The sequence below is a fragment of the Mchenga conophoros genome, linkage group LG15 (genome assembly GCF_057382185.1).
Source record: "Mchenga conophoros isolate Kocher_MC1m ecotype Shallow Benthic linkage group LG15, M_conophoros_male_GT1.1, whole genome shotgun sequence".
Lineage (NCBI taxonomy): Eukaryota > Metazoa > Chordata > Actinopteri > Cichliformes > Cichlidae > Mchenga > Mchenga conophoros.
In genome coordinates this window covers 28,215,073-28,232,742 of record NC_140540.1, presented here as the reverse complement: position 1 = coordinate 28,232,742, position 17,670 = coordinate 28,215,073, and the positions used below count along the sequence as shown (strand labels likewise).

Genomic DNA, 17,670 nt, shown 5'->3' with positions numbered 1-17,670 from the left:
CTACAGCCAGATCAACTGGTGACACACATCTGCAGCACGTTTGAATTCGTGTCATGCACATTTGTACCTTTCAATTGTGTCTGTTTGTGCGTCATGCAAATAAACCTTTGAAATTAATGAAATGATATCATGTATTTATTATCAGCCTACATTTGTACAAAATGCCAAATGACATACACATAGTCATAAGAATCACCATCCTGATATCAATACTTTGGCCCATAAGAAAAATGTGGTGAACAAATATATGACACACTAACATTTCACCAGTGTTGTAACATCACATGTCGTTAGCATAGTCTGCCTGTGTCTTCCCTCTGCAAACGAACATGTAAGAGTTGGTTGTGATATACAGTCTGCATAAGTGTGGTCAATCTAATAAACATTTGTAAGGAGATGGCAGTTACTGTGAATGTACAGCAGGTGATTAGTAATAAACAGTCAGACAATGACTCTGACAATCTCATTCAGTCTTGCAGAATGAATGCACCTTCTGTGGAAAGTGGTACCACACAGTGTGTGTGGACTTCCCCTGTGCAGAAGGCGACTACAAATGTTGTGGGTGCTAAATAAACAGAAAAAAATGATCCCTGTTGTCTTTGCTTACTGATTGTTTTCAGTGTTGACAATCCACATTGCTGGCATTGCATCTTTCAACATGTTTGTTGGTAGATTTGGATGTACCAGGGGTTAGTGCAGCCACTCAGCCTCTACTCAATGTGATCATAGCAGCAGGTGCAGATGTGTCACAAGTTAATCTAGTAGTAGGCTATGGCAGTAGTGGACTGAGCTCCATTTGAAACTGCTCCAGCTGCTGCGTGATAGTGGATCTGCTACAAATTGAAGATCATAAGCAAGTTTTGGAAATTAACCCTTGTATTATGTTGAAGAACAAACAATTGACATTGATTTTATTGCGGGTCATTTAGATCCGTACTGTGTAAATCCACTCAGAATTATCCAAAAACTGCAATAAAACTTTATTTCCCATCAGATAAACATGTAGAACACAGACATACAACATAACTATTTTAGGAACAATTTGGTTTTTCGTTCTTACAAACACGTATTTTGAACTTGCCCAACGTTCTCAGTTTTTCAATGCTCAACATTTTCGATTTTGTCCACATGATGGACAGAATGTAACTGTGTGCTTTCTGCAGATGTACTTCTTGCATTTCTCACAAAAAGTGCTTGTTTTAAAACAGGAATCTTCCCAACTAAGATTTAAAACAAAAGATTTCTACGTCTCCTCCAGTCTCACAAACAGATGACAAACCAAGCGACACACCTGAGTCACTGACTTTATATATAACTACCAACTCTCCAGCCATGTTGATGAATTGCGTATATTGGCTGGAAATATTAATTTCCAGGGAAAGGACACAGGCAGACGATGCTTACATGATGTGATGTGACAACACTAATGAAATATTGATGTGTCATATTTGTCCAAGGTGTATTTCATTGTTATGGGAAAAGAGAATATCAAAATCATGATGCCCAATTGGAGTGGTGATTTCTATGACTTTGTGTATATAATTTGGAATTTTGTACAAATGTAGGCCAATAAGGAATATATGATATCATTTCATTCATTTCAAAGGTTTATTTGCATGACGCACAAACAGACACAATTGAAAGGTACAAATGTGTTGTGCAAGAAACGAAATCAAACGTGGTGCAGATGTGTGTCACAGGTTGATCTGGCTGTAGGCTGTGGCACTTGGCCAGAGGTGGCGCTGGTTGACTCGACTCCATGTTAGTGCACAAAGTAAACTGCTCGCTTTAGTTGTGAAGCAAAAACGCTGAAACCGGAGAAATAAAACGTGCGAGGGGAACGATAACGACGACAAGAGTCTCCCGATCGTTTACTCTTGCTGTCCTGTGAACAACATCGGCGTGGTATTAATTGTTTGCTGTTTTCGCGATCGTGTCGCGAATGAGGATATCACCAGATAAACTCGCCACATTTTTAAACATTTTGTTGTTCAACAGCATCAAGACTGACGGAGTGTGTTTGAGATAACCTCACAAGTGTCACAGGTGACACATTTGGCGTTTTTTTGCTGGTTTGTCGGTAGCAGCTCCTGAAACGCAAGACTGCCACACATCTGTTCGACCAACGCCAGTTGATCTAAACGCCAGTAGATCTGGAACACCGGCGACAATCAATAAGCATGTTAACGGTTAGCGCCAGTTAGCACCAGCCCGCATCCTCGGTAAATACGAACGGGCAGCGTGCTTAATGCTAAGGCTGCTCGCTCTGAGAACAAAAACACTCACCGATCTAGGGTCAGATTGCTCCGCTTGACTGTGAACTAGTCGATGAAGCACCAAGAATAAATAATCAAGTCCGATGTTCTGATGTGTGTCATCGAGCTGCTAGCTACCATTAACCAATGACAACTTCCGGTTCACTTCTTCAGATCGTATTTGGCGGGACGGTGAGGCGAGACGTCACCGGAACAAAAACACAAATAAAATTCGTAAACAGGTCAAGCTCCACTGTACGGAAGCGTATGCTGCCACCCAGGCAAAAGAAAAATACAAGTGTATCACGTTATAACGTGAAAGGTTTATTGTTCTAACAAGATACTTTTCCTGTTTGTACAATATACTATCATGTTTGTACAATATACTTTTCACGTTTGAACAACATAATATCACGTTATTACAATATACATAATTATCACGTTCGTAAAATATAGGATCACGTTCGTACAATATAAATATTATATACTGAGTCTGAATATTAATAACGTTTATAATAATTACCTGATAAATAAAATAAAAAATAAGCTAAGCGCTGTGTCGCGTTCACGTGTTTAACGAATGTCCTCCTACAACTGATTAAAGCGCAGCTTTCATTCCAAACATGACTCATCAGCAAAGTTTGACCCCTGAAACTTTAAAGCCCGTTATTGTAAACTATTACTCAGTTCCGGTGTGTAGATCAGAGTTCCACATGACGAGGATTTTTTGATAAATAAATCATAAAGCGAACCTGAAAGTAGTAGATGTCCGCGATGACGTCATCGAGGAAGATGGCGTCGCTGCGGACAGAGCTGAGACTCAGAGATGGGCAGAGGCAGACGGTCAGCGTGCAGGTAGAAACAGACCTTAGCTCTTTGATACGCGGAATCTCCGAGCTGAACCAGAACGTGTCGCAGCTGCTCAGCGAGCTTGTTGAGCGTGAAAAAGTATGCGCACAAGGTGAGCTACAAAAAACTACCTGTGAACAGGCGTAACAGAAAGATAGCTAGATGTGCTGAACGAGCTTCTAGGCCTCTGTTTTATTACCTGCTAAACAAATCTAGCAGAGGGTATCAAAGGCACTGAGCCTGACTCGGAGTGATGCCGTGAGTACTTAGAGCAGGGGTGGGGAACTCCAGGCTTCAATTCCCCGTGAAGCGGGAGTAATGAAATACATGTACCGGGGTTACATATTTAACATACAAAATATGAGTAACTGTATTCCGTTGCAGTTTAAATAGGTGGTAATCAGAATACAGTTGCTTTGTTGGAATAAATGGAATACACGGCGGTCATTTCCTGTTTCATATGTTAGGCTATCCCCTCTCCTTCCCCAATTTTGGTGATTAATGTGGTCGGGCGTAAGTTTAGCTTAGTTGGGTGAGCATGTAGTAGTGGTGGGTAGAACTTTGTGCCACCAGAAACTGAATTTGAATAAGTTAAATTCGAATTTGAATTGCTCAGATTGAATCTGAATTGTAACTTGAATAAATGCTTTTTAAAACTAAATTTGAATTAGCCTAATTTGAAATTTAATATATTGGTTTGAAAATGATTGTCACTAAATTGAAATTGAATTTTATATTTAGAAAATGAATTCATTTGCTTTGAAACTGTATTTTATCCTTTAAAAATGTAGCTTTCAAATAATTTCAGTTTCACTTCTCACCATTCAGTTTCATTTCTAAAATTCAATTTCAGTTCCAAAATTCAGTTTTTTTGGGACTTACATCTGGTTCCGGTGTTGTGCCAAAAACTGATTGCTCGTATTTAAACTGCTAAAGCTGCAATCAGTTTTTGGCAGTGACTTTTGTATATATTTTATTTATGCAGTTAAAAGAATGTCTCGTTGACATTAAAAATGTCTTTTGTGAGAGTAAACTGGCCAAGAAGAAAGCAGAAATTGCAACAAATATTACAATCATTCTGTAAATATATTTTAAGTGGACAAAAAGGACCGGATTGGTTATAATGTAAGTACAATAACAGAGTTATAAAGATAGTTGAAAAACAGGTCATTTTTAAATTTTATATATAACCCCTTTGTAAACCATGTTCACCGAAGTCATCTTTACGTATGTTGGTAAATAATTAAAAAGACATAAAAACACATGGAAACATTAGAAATCAGTTTTTGGCAGGCGATCACTTTTTGACACAACACCTGTTCCAGAGCAATCGAGCACAGGTTAATAGAACTACGTTTTACCAGTGGACCGAACATGTTACTGTCAGGAATCTATAGCATCTTGAGCTGGAGCTGGATTAAGACTTCAGAATTCATTTGTCTTTTTTTTCTTCTTTTTTCCTTTCCTTGATGATCCAGGTGTCTTGAACCTTTTCCAGAAAGCATCCAGACATGAATCGACTTGTCAGGGCAAAAAGATTCAACTGTTTCCCCATTAATGGAGACTTGCATGCAGTCATTCAGTGTTTCAGGGTGTAGAGATGTGTTTTCTTCACTCGGTTCATGCAAGAAAGTCCTCTCTCACAGATGGCTGTTGATGGACTAAGTGTCAGCATTAATTTCAACAGCAACAAGATATGAGAGAGGTGTTCTGGATTCTCAGAGAGGAGATCTCTGTACAAGCAATATACTTTGCTACCCCGGTGTTCTGCAAGCCACATTTTTAGATCCATCTGCTCTTGTGGAATTTTCTCTTTCTATTCTGCATCTAGCAAACAGGCAAAATGTGTGACAAGATAATCCACCTCTTCATCCCCATAATTCGCCAACTCTTTTCTAGGGTAGGGAAGAGTGGGAGGGTCAAAAACCTTGAAACTAGAGAGAGGTTTTTCCACGCAGATTTTTAAATCTGTTGTCCATGTACTTGACTGTGTTGTCAATAATCTTCTGAATCTCTGCACCAAAGGTGTCTCTGTCTGTGCCCTCACCTCTTCTAGTAGGTCGCTGACTTTTTGTTAGCTGAGTTCCACAGTAGCAAATGCTACCATCCTGGTTCGCTGTGAACTTTGTGTCCAAGGGTTTCTGATATTCTCCTGGTTTTGTTTTCAGGCTGAGTAAGCGTGATGTGGTGCTCTCAACTAACTGATTTGTTTAGGTGTAATGTTTAGGTTTTTGTTTTTTTTGTTTTGGGGGGGGGGGGGGGGGGGTGTTAGGTTTTCATGCTGAAAATCAGTACAGCACTTGGATAAGATGGTACTGTAGTCCAACATGAAATGCAGGAATGCAGAATGCAGAAACAAATTTCTCAGTCTTCATTTTCTGCACCACCCCCTTAGCCTTGGCTGCATCCTCGGCTTTGACATCACTTCCTTCTGCCATGTTCTCCATATGAACAACAGTGGGAGTGTAATTTTTTTTCCACAGCCTTCAGGCATCTCAGCCAGCTTGGAACCCACTGTGTGCTCTTCAGGCCATTGAAATGTGGCAGCTTCTCATTTAGCAGTTCACTTATTTCTGTCAGCTCTCTTCGCTTCTTTGGGGAATAGTAGTACACCTTTAAGATGGTTTTCAGTGTAACTTCAAATTTTACCAGACAGTCACAGCTTTTCACGCTACCCAGCACAGCTAGCTCTAGTTTGTGTGCCACACAGTGGATTGTTATGATGTGGGGTATCCTCTGTTTCAGTCTCCCAGCTACTCCTGTTTTCTCACCCATCATCACTGCAGCACCATCAACATTTGCACACACTACTTTCTTTTTCCACGTGTCTTCTGTGATACCCATGGTGTTCACTGCTTCTCAATAGCCTCTAAAATACCTGCAGCATTTGTACTCTTGACTGGCTGAAATTTGATCATGTATGTAGCTATGTCACTATTATCTCTCACATACCTGACATGAACCAACTCCTGTTCTATTATACCAGTGTCTGTACTGCCATCTGCAAGAATGGATAAGAACCTGCTTTCTTGAATTTCCTTTTTATTCTAGTCTCTTGAAGTTTGTGCTACTGCTCCAATAAACTCTCTGCAAGCATGGTCATTGTGGAACCAAGATCTAGGCCATTTGCTATTTGAAGTTTGCAAAGACTGCTAAATTTTGCCAATGGTAGTTCACTCTTTACCACATAGTACGCAGTTCTAAACAGCTTTTTCAGGACTTCTTGTTGTGCTTGGTTTATTTTTAGCATGTTTTTTGCAATGGGTGTTTGTTCTGGGAAAGATGCTGCAGACTGAGCACCAATGCATTTCTTGTGATGCAGAAATTTCTCATGGGTTCTGATGGGGTCTTTCCTAAAATTACTGGTCCCAACACACCCGGCAGAACATCATGTTATTCACCTTGTCATATTCCAGCCACAGAAATTCTTTTGTCCATGAAACCAAAAAACTGCGCTTTCTTTTTGCCTCGTAGTCTGATTTGTCGTAACTTTTCCGCTTTGTGGTAGGCCTTTCTTTGCCTGTCCCTTCTTCATCCTGACCTGTCTTTTTTGGCTCAGCAGAACTAAAATACCTGCGTAAATCCATTTGTTTTTACACATTGTCAAGAAATATACTCTAAAACACTTCTTCAGTAAAGACTCAGAGAAGAGAAACACACAGAACTTCTTGCTAGCAAGGGCAGCCTCCAGAACTGAGACTCGCGCTGAGAAACTGCCCCGGTCTTTATTTATACTTCAGTAAGCATTTGTTCCTTACATTGGAATGTGGAGGTGTACGTGTGTGTGTGTGTGTGGGGGGGGGGGGGGGGGGGGGGGGGGTCAGAGTGTGGCCCCATAAACGACTTCCCTTAACCTGCTGGTCTGGAAAATCCAACAGTTCATCCATATGTAAAGAAGGCACTTAAACTAAAACTGACATAGCTACGTTAATCCTACCGTAAAACAATAAGACAAGCTACGACCTCTCTCATGCTCCTATATGTGGGGGTGAACACCCTAGAATGTTACAGACCTCCTAGGATGAGACATTCTTTCAATATGCACAAAGTTCTACCCATAATGTAGTCATATATTGCTTGGCTGAGAGCGGGCCACGTTCGAGTACTGTTTTTGTTTTTTTTTAATTTTTTTTTACTCAATTTCTATCTGGGATTAATGCAGTTTCTCTGATTCTAATTGCTGGAAACCCAAACAAAACACGTAATTAGAGGCTGTAATGTAAGGGTCCTGTTAATGCTGGTGGCGTCATTTACATAATGGACCCAGAGCCAGCAGTCCACAGGCAGGAATGCATTTCCGACACCACTTCATAAGAAGAATGTAATGTGCGAAACTTCAGTATGTACTATTGCTGTGTGATTTTTATTACTATTAATGAAGGATACTCTCCACCGAGCTAACATTGTTAGCTGGTGTTAGGTGTGGTTAGTTCACTGCAGACTGTTAGGCCGTTTCTCGATACAGTGGTCCCTCGTATTTCGCGAAAGTTACATTCTAAAAATAACCTGAGACAGGTGAAATCCGTGAAGTAGCCAACTTCATTTTTTACAATTATTATAGATGTCTTAAGGCAGGGGTGTCAAACTCAAATACACAGTGGGCCAAAATTCAAAACTGGAACAAAGTCGTGGGCTAACATTAATATTTATTGAAAAAAAATCTTCCTCCAGATATAAGAATGAATCTTTTCTTATGGACTCAAACAAGTTTTGCTGAAAACTCAATGTAGAACAAGTAAAGCTTAATACTAAACTATATATAACTTATATAAACATATATATAACTTAATATTGCACACATGTAAAACCGAAATTCCACTTAAATTTCTCCCGTACCCTGCCCACCAGTCCACTCCTTTGACTCCACATCAGTGGAATTCATTTCTTAAATAAAAATTGTATTTGCAGCCTTCTGAATTAAATTTTAACAGTAAACTTTTTCCACAGGCTAATAGTAAATATAAAAAAAAAAATTTTAAAAAGCAATTAAATAATAAAAGTATAATTGAACGTGAAACCATTCAAGCCCATGTCTGGGAGTAGTAAGAAAATGTGCACAAAACATGTTAATTATAGCTGGGTTTGCTGCACACTGATCTACTCTGATGTGTCTAAGCCAGGTATCTGGCTTAGACACATCCTCAATTTCTGGGCTCAGGCTCTGAGCTGAGGAAATCATCAGGATCGAGTGAAGGTGTTCATCGGTCAGACACTGTGTCAGGGATCATACTTTGACTTCAGCGTGTGAAGTTCAATCAGCTCCATTTGGAAGTTTGTTGGTGCGTTTGCAACCATCTTGATGCATGCAAAAGGATTACTGAGCAGTTCAAATTGACATTTCTGGGCATCAGAGTCGGCAAATCGCTGGGTAAACTCAGCACTGAGTACACAGAGTTTTTCAGCAAACTGTGCACATGGGAGCACAGCAGATCTGCATGTTCATCGTGTGGCAGCAGGGAAAATGGTCCAGGTTTCCTTGTAGCATCGGATTCTGCCACAGGCACAATTTAGTTTTAAAAGCCCTCACTGCAGTGTACACATGATGATACGCCCCCGTCCCTGAAGCTGTAGGTTCAGCGCATCGAGATGGTTTGTGATGTCACACATAAAGGCCAGCTCACACAGAAACTCTTGCTTCCTGAGCTCAGCGGTGTCTTGCCCTTTGCTTTCCAGAAACTGAAATATTTCCTCACGTAGCTCGAAATACCTGTTCAGTACTTTTCCTCGACTTAACCATCTCACCTCTGTGTGATACGGCACATCTGCGTATTCCAAACCACACTCCTCAAAAAAAGATTTGAACTGGTGCTGATTCAGACCTTTGGCTCTCATAAAGTTAACTACTCGTGTTACTGGGGTCATAACATAATCCATCTTTAGGGCTGTGCCACAATGCGATTCTTGATGTTTGATGCAGTTAGTGCTGGGTGATATGGAAAAAATATTTATCACGATATGAATTATTTTATATCACGATAACGATATATATAACGATATACCACCTGACCTGTGGTCATCTGGAAAGTACGCTGTCTGTGAACAGCAAGCGCAGCGGGTGGAGTCTTTGTTAATGAAATGGATGGTTACACTCATGTAGGGCTGCGTATCTCCGCTCGTCCATAGGTCAGTCGTCAAGGCATAGTGCACAACACTGCAAACATCCTTCTCTACTTTGGTCTGGCATGCGTCATATAAGCGAGGCAACTCAACTTTCCTGAAGTGCTTACGATTGGGCATAACGTACCTCGGATCAAGGACTTTGACGAGGTCACGAAAGCTGTCCTTCTCAACTACATAAACAGGGGCCATGCCTTTACAAATGTAACGCGAGATGGCTCGCTGTGGTTTGTTTATGGCGCTGGGACGTTTTCTCATAAGAGCCTTGTATGAAAGACTGCTGTATCTTCGGCTGGCTATAGTTTTTCTTTTCCCAACTTGCTGCAAAGAAACAGCATGTGCATCAAAATAAACTATTTCCAACAGTGTAATTTGAGTTCTAAGCATCCCAGAAATGATACAGAAAAGCATAAAGTCAAACATAACTTTTAAAAACACCAGCATAGGCTTATAAGGCCCTGAAGGTAAAAAACGAAATTTTCTGCAAAAATGACGTCACTTCTGGTTTCGGGCAGGTAATGGCGGACAAGGAATAGTTCACGCTGACCAACAACAACACTTCCAACATAGGAAGTGTTATGAATAGCTGATCGGATCGGCAAAGCGTGATTCTGGAATATTATGTTTTTGTTGCTGCAAGTGCTTTTTATGCAATTTTTGCAAAGCTATATGTGGAAAGAAACCGTGACCTAGGACAAGCTGATGGCATGAGATGTAAGTACAACTCCTCCAGTTTCCTATGCAAAAAAAATAATTATTGCGCTAGCTTACATGGTTCCAGTTCTACAGGGATTTAAAAATAATTAGGCAAAACGGAGCATGCCCGCTCCGACCGGTTTTAAAGGGTTAATGATATATTTTATGTCATAATTTATAAAATTAGGTTAGAAACGATAGAAGACAAATGGCACGATAGACACTTTTCTATCGTCCAAACGATATATATCGTCATATCGCCCAGCACTAGATGCAGTGATAAACATTTAGCTCACCTGCACAGTTCTCCGCTCGCATCTTCTCCCGTACCCTGCCCACCAGTCCACTCCGTTGACTCCACATCGCTGGTGCACCATCTGTCATTAGCCCCACAAGGTTTTCCCATGGCAACTTAATTTCAGTTACACATTTGGAAACCTCTTCAAATATTTCCTTCCCTGTGGTTGTGCAATGCATTGATTTTAATCCTAGAAGTTCCTCCATAACACAGAGATTTGAGTCCACCCCACGGATGAAGACTGAAAGCTGGGCAGTATCAGAGGCGTCACTGCTCTCATCCACAGCGAGAGAGAATGCAACGAAATGGTTTCCCTTCTCCATCAGCTGGTTATATAGATTGGTGGCAAGTTCACGTGTGCAATCAGCTACTGTGTTTTTGCTCAGGCTCACATTTGAAAATGTTTGCTTTTTTCTCTGGGCACACAAGGTCACAAACTTTGATCATTCGCCTTTTCACAAACTCTCCCTCATTGAAGGGCCGGGCTGATTTTGCGATCTCTGCTACCACAATAAAACTAGCCTTTACAGCAGCCTCACTTTGTGATATGGCTTTTTTGAACATAGTCTGTTTTCAAACAAAACTTCTTTTCATCTCTTCTGTTTTCCGACGCCTTTGAATCATGTCCAGGTTCAAGAACCTGGACATTGTCCAGGTTCTTGTCTTGGTGTGTCGTTTCATAGTGTCGTCTAATGTACTCCTTGGTTATAGCCACATTAGCTCCACATACAAGACAAATAGGTCAGTCTTTCACATAGGTAAACAGTAGGGGTGCAACGATACACAAAATTCACGGTTCGGTTCGATACTTTGGTGTCACGGTTCGATATTTTTTCGATACAAAAATTTTTTTCATGCCTTTTTAATTTGTCATTTATTAAAATTATAAATATATATTTTAACTCAAAAGTACAGTTTTTAAATTTAACCCTAACCCTTTTTGCGTGTTTTTTATTTTGACAGCGAATGCGCACCTGCAGACCACTTATGTGCAGCCCTGGTTATTTAGCTCGTCATATTGCAGCCACAGAAATTCTTTTGTCCATGAAACCATAAAGCTGCACTTTCTTTTTGCCTTATAGTCTGATTTGTCATAACTTCTCCGTTTTGTGGTAAGCTTTTCTGACCTGTCTTATTTGGCTCAGCAGAACTAAAATATATATCCTGCTGCTTTTACACACGCACTCACATAAGCTCAGAGATTCTCTGCGCGATCAACCTCTCACATGTTTAAGCTTGCTGCGGGAGATTTCACTTGTCATGTTTGCATAGTAAGCTAACGATTAATAAGACGATGTCAGAGGAATTGGTGCACAAATGATCATCACTCACAGATCAGTGCTGTCGCTCTCTATACACAGTTCGCACGATTGCAAAGTGAAAGCAAAAAAACAAGCGCAAATTCAAACGCGATTTCAATGTCACATATTGACAGTGGCTCACCGATGCAAATGACATAATTACCCAGCTACATTTCTGAAAGAATGCAAAAGCATTGACATATATTTTTCCTTCCTACAATAGGCCGACGGGCAGGGCAGAGATAGATTTTGGTAGCCCGACTGAAAAAAATCTCTAGCACCGGGACGTCGGGCTAGAGATATTGCGAGCCCTGTATCTGATTGAGGAATCACTCATCTTTGGAAAAGAGAGTTTATTACAGAGAAATGTCTCTTTCCAAAATAAAAGCTATACTATCCGCTTCTTCTGGGCTATATTCTCAGCAGCATAAGGAGAATCATGTGCTAACAGCTGTCTAAATGACTCGGCTAAAGTTAGTAGCATGCTTGCTGTTTTTGTCTTTGCACTAGGATGTAAATGTGCAGTCATATTCGTTGTGTTCCCACTAGTGCTTTCAGGTTAATCTCGTTGAAATGACCTTAACGCCACAACACGGCAAATCTCCGTTAACGAGCTACCGCCGATCGCCCCGTGCATGGGGCTAGACAGCCAACACATTAACGAGCTAACTGCGCTAACACACTAGTTCCCACCCATGTAATTGAGCATTGCATGGCACATCCAACATACTGTTTTACTTTAGTCCATGACTCGCTTACCTTCAGGGTCATACGTCACATGAAAACCAAAATAATTCCAAACGCCAGATCTGAATGAGGGTGGGGGAGGTCCATGTTGCAAGGAGAGCTTAACTTCTGTCTCGCTAGCTTGCCCTGCGCTCTTCCTTCTGACTATGCTGTCTGTGTTGAGCGCTCAGTGGATCTGCGCTCGACAGTGCAGCCTAGGCGGAGTAGTCGAACGCAGATTCACTGAGCGCTCAACACAGACAGCATTGTCAGAAGGAAAGTTGATAAAATAAATTACAAATGTTGTATTGTTCGATACATATGCGTACCGAACCGAAAGCACTGTATCGAACGGTTCAATATCGATACGAATATCGTTGCACCCCTACGGGGCGATCGTGGCTCAAGAGTTGGGAGGTCGCCTTGTAATCGGAAGGTTGCCGGTTCGAGCCCCGGCTTGGACAGTCTCGGTCGTTGTGTCCTTGGGCAAGACACTTCACCCGTTGCCTACTGGTGGTGGTCAGAGGGCCCGGTGGCGCCAGTGTCAGGCAGCCTCGCCTCTGTCAGTGCGCCCCAGGGTGGCTGTGGCTACAATGTAGCTTGCCATCACCAGTGTGTGAATGTGTGTGTGAATGGGTGGATGACTGGATATGTAAAGCGCTTTGGGGTCCTTAGGGACTAGTAAAGCGCTATATAAATACAGGCCATTTACCATTTATTTTACCCTAGTAAACAGATATTCTGTCTCCCACCTGTTCAGAAAGCTCCTGTTTTCTGCCTTTCTTTTTGCCATTTTGGGAGAGGTAGCACGGAAGTATTTGCACAGTTGCTATGGCTACAGTCAACATGTCTCAAGGCTTTTAAACCCCTCACTACACACTTTGTGAACATTTTCACACTTTTCTCTCTTGTTTAAACACTCTCAAAGTTCAAAGCTTCGTAGAAAAATAAGTCCAGTATTACAGAATGAAACCAAAGACCAAGCCCTGTTTTCAGGTCCAGAACATGGGAATAGAACACCTGCGAGAGAATTCACCATTAATGAATCAATGTATGGAAGTGGAGGCAGTGGAAGCAAGAAGAATGAGTTGAGTAAAGTACTTATCTGACGTCTACCTGGATGATTGAGCATGCATCAAGATACTTATCTGACGGTTTTGTTTCGCTTAATAAGCCTTATAATTCAGTGGAGAGGGTGCGCCTCATGGTCCAAAAAATACGGCAACTTCTACCTTCCTTTAGAAGTCCAACTTTTTGTGCAGTGGTTTCTTCCCCTGCCTTTTGGGTGCTACGCAGGTGACTTTGCAAAATGTTTCCTCGACAAACACAATGCGCTGTTAAACCCCCCCCCCCCCCCCCCCCCCCCCAAAAAAAAAAACATGCAAAATTGCATACAAAAAAAAGCCTCAAAACAGCGAGGCCGCGAAAAGTGAACAGAGTTATAGCAAGGGACCACTGTACTGAGGTACGCGAGTCCGGACTCACAAGGAAGCCCAAACTTCCCAAGAACACAGCGTGATTGTTCTATGGCATTGTATGGCAATGTACATGATGGCATCACTGCTCTGGAGTTTTTACTGCCATTCCCTCTTAATTTAAGTTTGAGTAATATTTGCAATGGAAATTACACATGACATAAAAAAAATTGCACACAATGTAGTAGATTTCTTTAAGAATTTTTTTTTTTTAATTATCTTAAGCACTTTGCAAAATTTGCTTTTAAATATCATCTGTTTCACAATGTCTAATAAGCTTCATACAGTTAACCACACTACATGACTAAAACACAAGCTTAATCTCCCTGAATAAACATAGTACACATGTATGCCTGAATAAAAACAAACAAGTGAGATGTTAGAACGCTTTTATTTTTATTTTAGTAAATATTCAAACTTAAAATAAACAGCTGGAGTTTGGAAGAGACTTGAATAAATATTTAAAATATAATCTGATCATTTTTGGAGCAGCCTTCAGGATCTCCACATATTAACATGCTTTTTTTAGACTTGATGGATAGCTTTAACAACCTGCTAGCTACAAATATTCATTTGCAATTCCACATGATTATTAACAGACAAAAAGAAAACATATTAATGATACAGAAATAGTTTTCTATACAACATCACTGCAAAAAAGTGCAGCCTTACCTGATGTCCACCATACTGTTACTCATTTTATATTAAGATTTAAAAATCTAGTTGGTATTGCTATAGCAAGTAGCCTTCAGTAATAGTAATGTAACACAGCAATACTACATTCATGTAGCTGTAAAACCCATGACAATATATTAAGTATTCCAAAGTATTCAGAATACATTACTGTCATTGAGTAATTTAACAGATTATGTTACAAAATACATTTTGGGTAGGGGTGGGTTTTGATCATTGCTTTCTCGATTAAAATCGATTGTAGCTTGGATAACGTGATATCGATTCATTAAAATCCTGAATCGATTTTTAAATATACATTAATTTTGCCTGAAACGCCAGAATCTCAGTTTAAACCTCACAAAATTTCAACAACCACCAAACAGCTAAAACAGTAAATGAGGGCAGGTAAACAGATTCTGCACAAAGATGTAAACATGCACTGTCGGCTGCTGTTTTCTTTCCTTTTACATACTTCCGACAAGAAATACCAATTTCTGTGTTCAATAGGCTACTGAACTTTGTAAAAATTATGCAAAATTGCAATACGCTTAGCTGTGTCTCTAATAAAACCTCTGTAACTTTGCTCTGCTTCACTTCAGCAGTATCAGGTAATGTTCATAGGTTAATTAATGGTATTCTTTCATTTTTGATCTACTGCAGAATAGTTAAGGTCATCTGCTATAAAATCCCAGGCAAGGAAAATCACCTTCATGTTTTTCTGTGTTTTATCCTCAGTTACTTTGACACAAAGGCATCTGCTGTGATGCTTACACCTTTGATAAAGTCTCACAAGTGTCAGCTTTCTTTTTATAGATATAAAAATATGGAAATGTACTGATACGTGATAAGAATTATAATATTTCTGATTGTCTGATGCAAAATTTCCCCAATTCAAATCAAATCGTGGATCGATTCAATTCAAGACCTTGTGAATCGGAATCGAATCAATTCTAGAAATCTGTGACGATACCCAGCCCTAATTTTCGGCCATGTATTCTGTAATGTGTAGTGGAATACATTTTAAAAATAACCTTCCTAACACTCCCTGCAGGTTTTCGACATCACCCTGGGTTAACACACCTGAATCACATGATTATTTCATTACCAGCCCTCTGGAGAACTTCAAGAGATTTTGAGTACCTCATACCTCCTATTCCAAATCTCTTTGCCTACCAATATAAAGGGAAGGTTAAATAGGAGAATTGCTAAGGACTTAAGATAAGAAAAGAGAAGAGAGACCCCTGAGAATTGGTAACTTCATACAATTGGAATGGCTTTACACTCATCTCTCATTAACGATATGACGTAAGATGTTTGCCATGTTGAAACTACAATGTGCTGGAGAAGGACTACAAAACACATCTTAGTTCATAACGTGTTCTAACCCTGTTGTTGAACAGACTGTTAAAATATCCTTCATTACAGAGGCTGGAGTTTTAAAGGAGGAGGAACATTTAGGGTCAGATTTACTGATGTCTGCGGAGCGCAAAGTCTTCTTTCTGTTAAAAATCTGCTGTATGTATTAAAGATGCTCATAGTCAGATTGTGATTGAAAGTTGTGAACAGTAGGATCTTTGGACTTGTGCATATGTATTTGTAAGCCTTTCACTTTCAACAGAAGAGTATTTAAACAATTCTGAGCACATTGTTTACTGCAAATTGCACAACCTTAACACGGAAAAAATTGCCCTGCGAGACACTTCCAAAAATTGAAGCATCTCGCCATTTTCAGAGACAAACATTGAACCTGAGCTCACACTGGCTTATTTTGGTTAGCACTACAAAGGAGAGCCAACACTTCAGACAGTGGTGCTTAGACAACAACCTCATCCTGAACATCCACAATCTGATCCGGAGTTTGTGCTGATGATTAATGACACAAACACGGTTCTACGTACAGCTGGTTTGTTTTATTCTCAGAAGAAAAAAAAATACAAAAAAACAATGTTTAAAACATAATCGTACCAGTGCACACCTGAGCACTGACCTCTGCCTGTGTCCTTTTGTCAATGTTTGTTTTCACTTCATAAAGGTTTCATTTAAAATAAATAAATAAATATGAGCACTGATGAATGTCAGTGCTAAACACCTGTAGCACCTGTCTCACCTGATCAAACAATCAGAATCACTAACTGTGATATTGTCACTGAAGACCTATTGTTGGTGGATTGAGCGCTTTGATTGGTGAATTGGCAGGATGCTGGTTACTGCAGGTGTCTGATGCTCCAGGTTCAATGTAGAATCATCACCTGTCTGTTTCACCTGTCACAGATGAGGACGAAGAAGACAGCAGTGAAGAGGACGAGAAAGCTGAGGAAGAAGAGAACTGTGAAGTGCATCCTCCCTCAAAAAGATCACGAACCTGAAACACCTGAGAACACTTTCACATTGATTTTTCTTTTTTTAAATTGACGACACAATAAAGATGTCAAGGTAAACAGTGTTTCATGTGACTCATTAAATAGAGAAAAGTACCACATTTCGGAGGAATCCTGCTCACCGATTGGCTGTGAGGTTTTCAGTTAACCTTAACCTAAATAATGTATCAGGTAACCATGGCAACATCACTGCATTGTCAGTAAACAAATAACTAATGCAAATAAAGTGACTCACAGCCAAGCAACAAATCACAACACATTACTGATGTCACAACAGTAAAAAAAAAAAAAAAAAAAAAAAAAAAAAAAAAAACACAGAGGGGAAAAAGACTGGTTGCCACTGGTGGGAGGGGCTTTTTTCACAGGGTGCTGTGAGTCTGTACTGAGAGCGGCAGAACTTCCTGTCAGGCCGCAATCAGGGCAAAACTTGTAGGAGTGTTTAAAAGGCACACAGGAAATGACATCACAAACTAGTCCTGCTGTCATCCCACCCCTCATCACGTGGGAGGCTCTCTGATTGGTCGTCCCCTACGTGTCAATGAGCGATCCTGCTGCCCTGTGATTGGCCAATTTGGCGGCATGGCGGCGGCTGTACAGAAGGGCGATACAGACAGGAAGCACACAGTATCCAACAGCGCGGGGGTCCGCCCTTGTGCACGAGAACAAGAAGAGAAAGAGCTGCAAGTATGGCAGCAGGAAGATCAATGCCCACATCCACACAGGAAGTAGTGATCCATGGACAGTGATAGCAGGAGGTGGAGCCGATGGGCTGGTACCTGCTCTCTGCACACGTTCCAAACTAAAGCTGTGGACCTCAAAGATGTAGTACGCCGCCATGACGCTGAGCAGCAAGTAGAAAGCCACACCCACCCATCCCATCCTCTGACGGAAGTTCATCAT

The 17,670-nt window shown here is 40.6% G+C and overlaps 3 protein-coding genes across 7 annotated transcripts in view; 1 reads left to right on the top strand and 2 right to left on the bottom strand.

Annotated features, from left to right (window-relative positions):
• ubr7 (ubiquitin protein ligase E3 component n-recognin 7) overlaps positions 1 to 3,146 on the bottom strand; it is a 34,966-nt gene extending 31,820 nt beyond the window's left edge. For 3 of the 5 annotated variants that reach the window (XM_085246114.1, XM_085246115.1, XM_085246112.1), the window contains exons 1-2: positions 3,008 to 3,146; positions 2,287 to 2,423 (exon numbers count right to left, since the gene is read on the bottom strand). The gene's annotated coding sequence lies outside the window, so the exon portion shown is untranslated. Of the gene's footprint in view, positions 1 to 2,286; positions 2,424 to 2,778; positions 2,797 to 3,007 lie in introns of those variants that run through there. The other 2 variants (XM_085246113.1, XM_085246116.1) reach the window with 2 other exon arrangements.
• On the top strand, positions 3,008 to 16,830 carry LOC146558589 (uncharacterized). Its single transcript, XM_085246119.1, has 2 exons — positions 3,008 to 3,216; positions 16,664 to 16,830. Exons 1-2 carry the CDS (start codon positions 3,021 to 3,023, stop codon positions 16,756 to 16,758), a joined length of 291 nt encoding a protein of 96 aa, XP_085102245.1. The 5' UTR covers positions 3,008 to 3,020; the 3' UTR covers positions 16,759 to 16,830.
• On the bottom strand, positions 16,281 to 17,670 carry lyset (lysosomal enzyme trafficking factor). The gene has a single exon (XM_085246118.1). It carries the CDS (start codon positions 17,668 to 17,670, stop codon positions 17,299 to 17,301), a length of 372 nt encoding a protein of 123 aa, XP_085102244.1. The 3' UTR covers positions 16,281 to 17,298.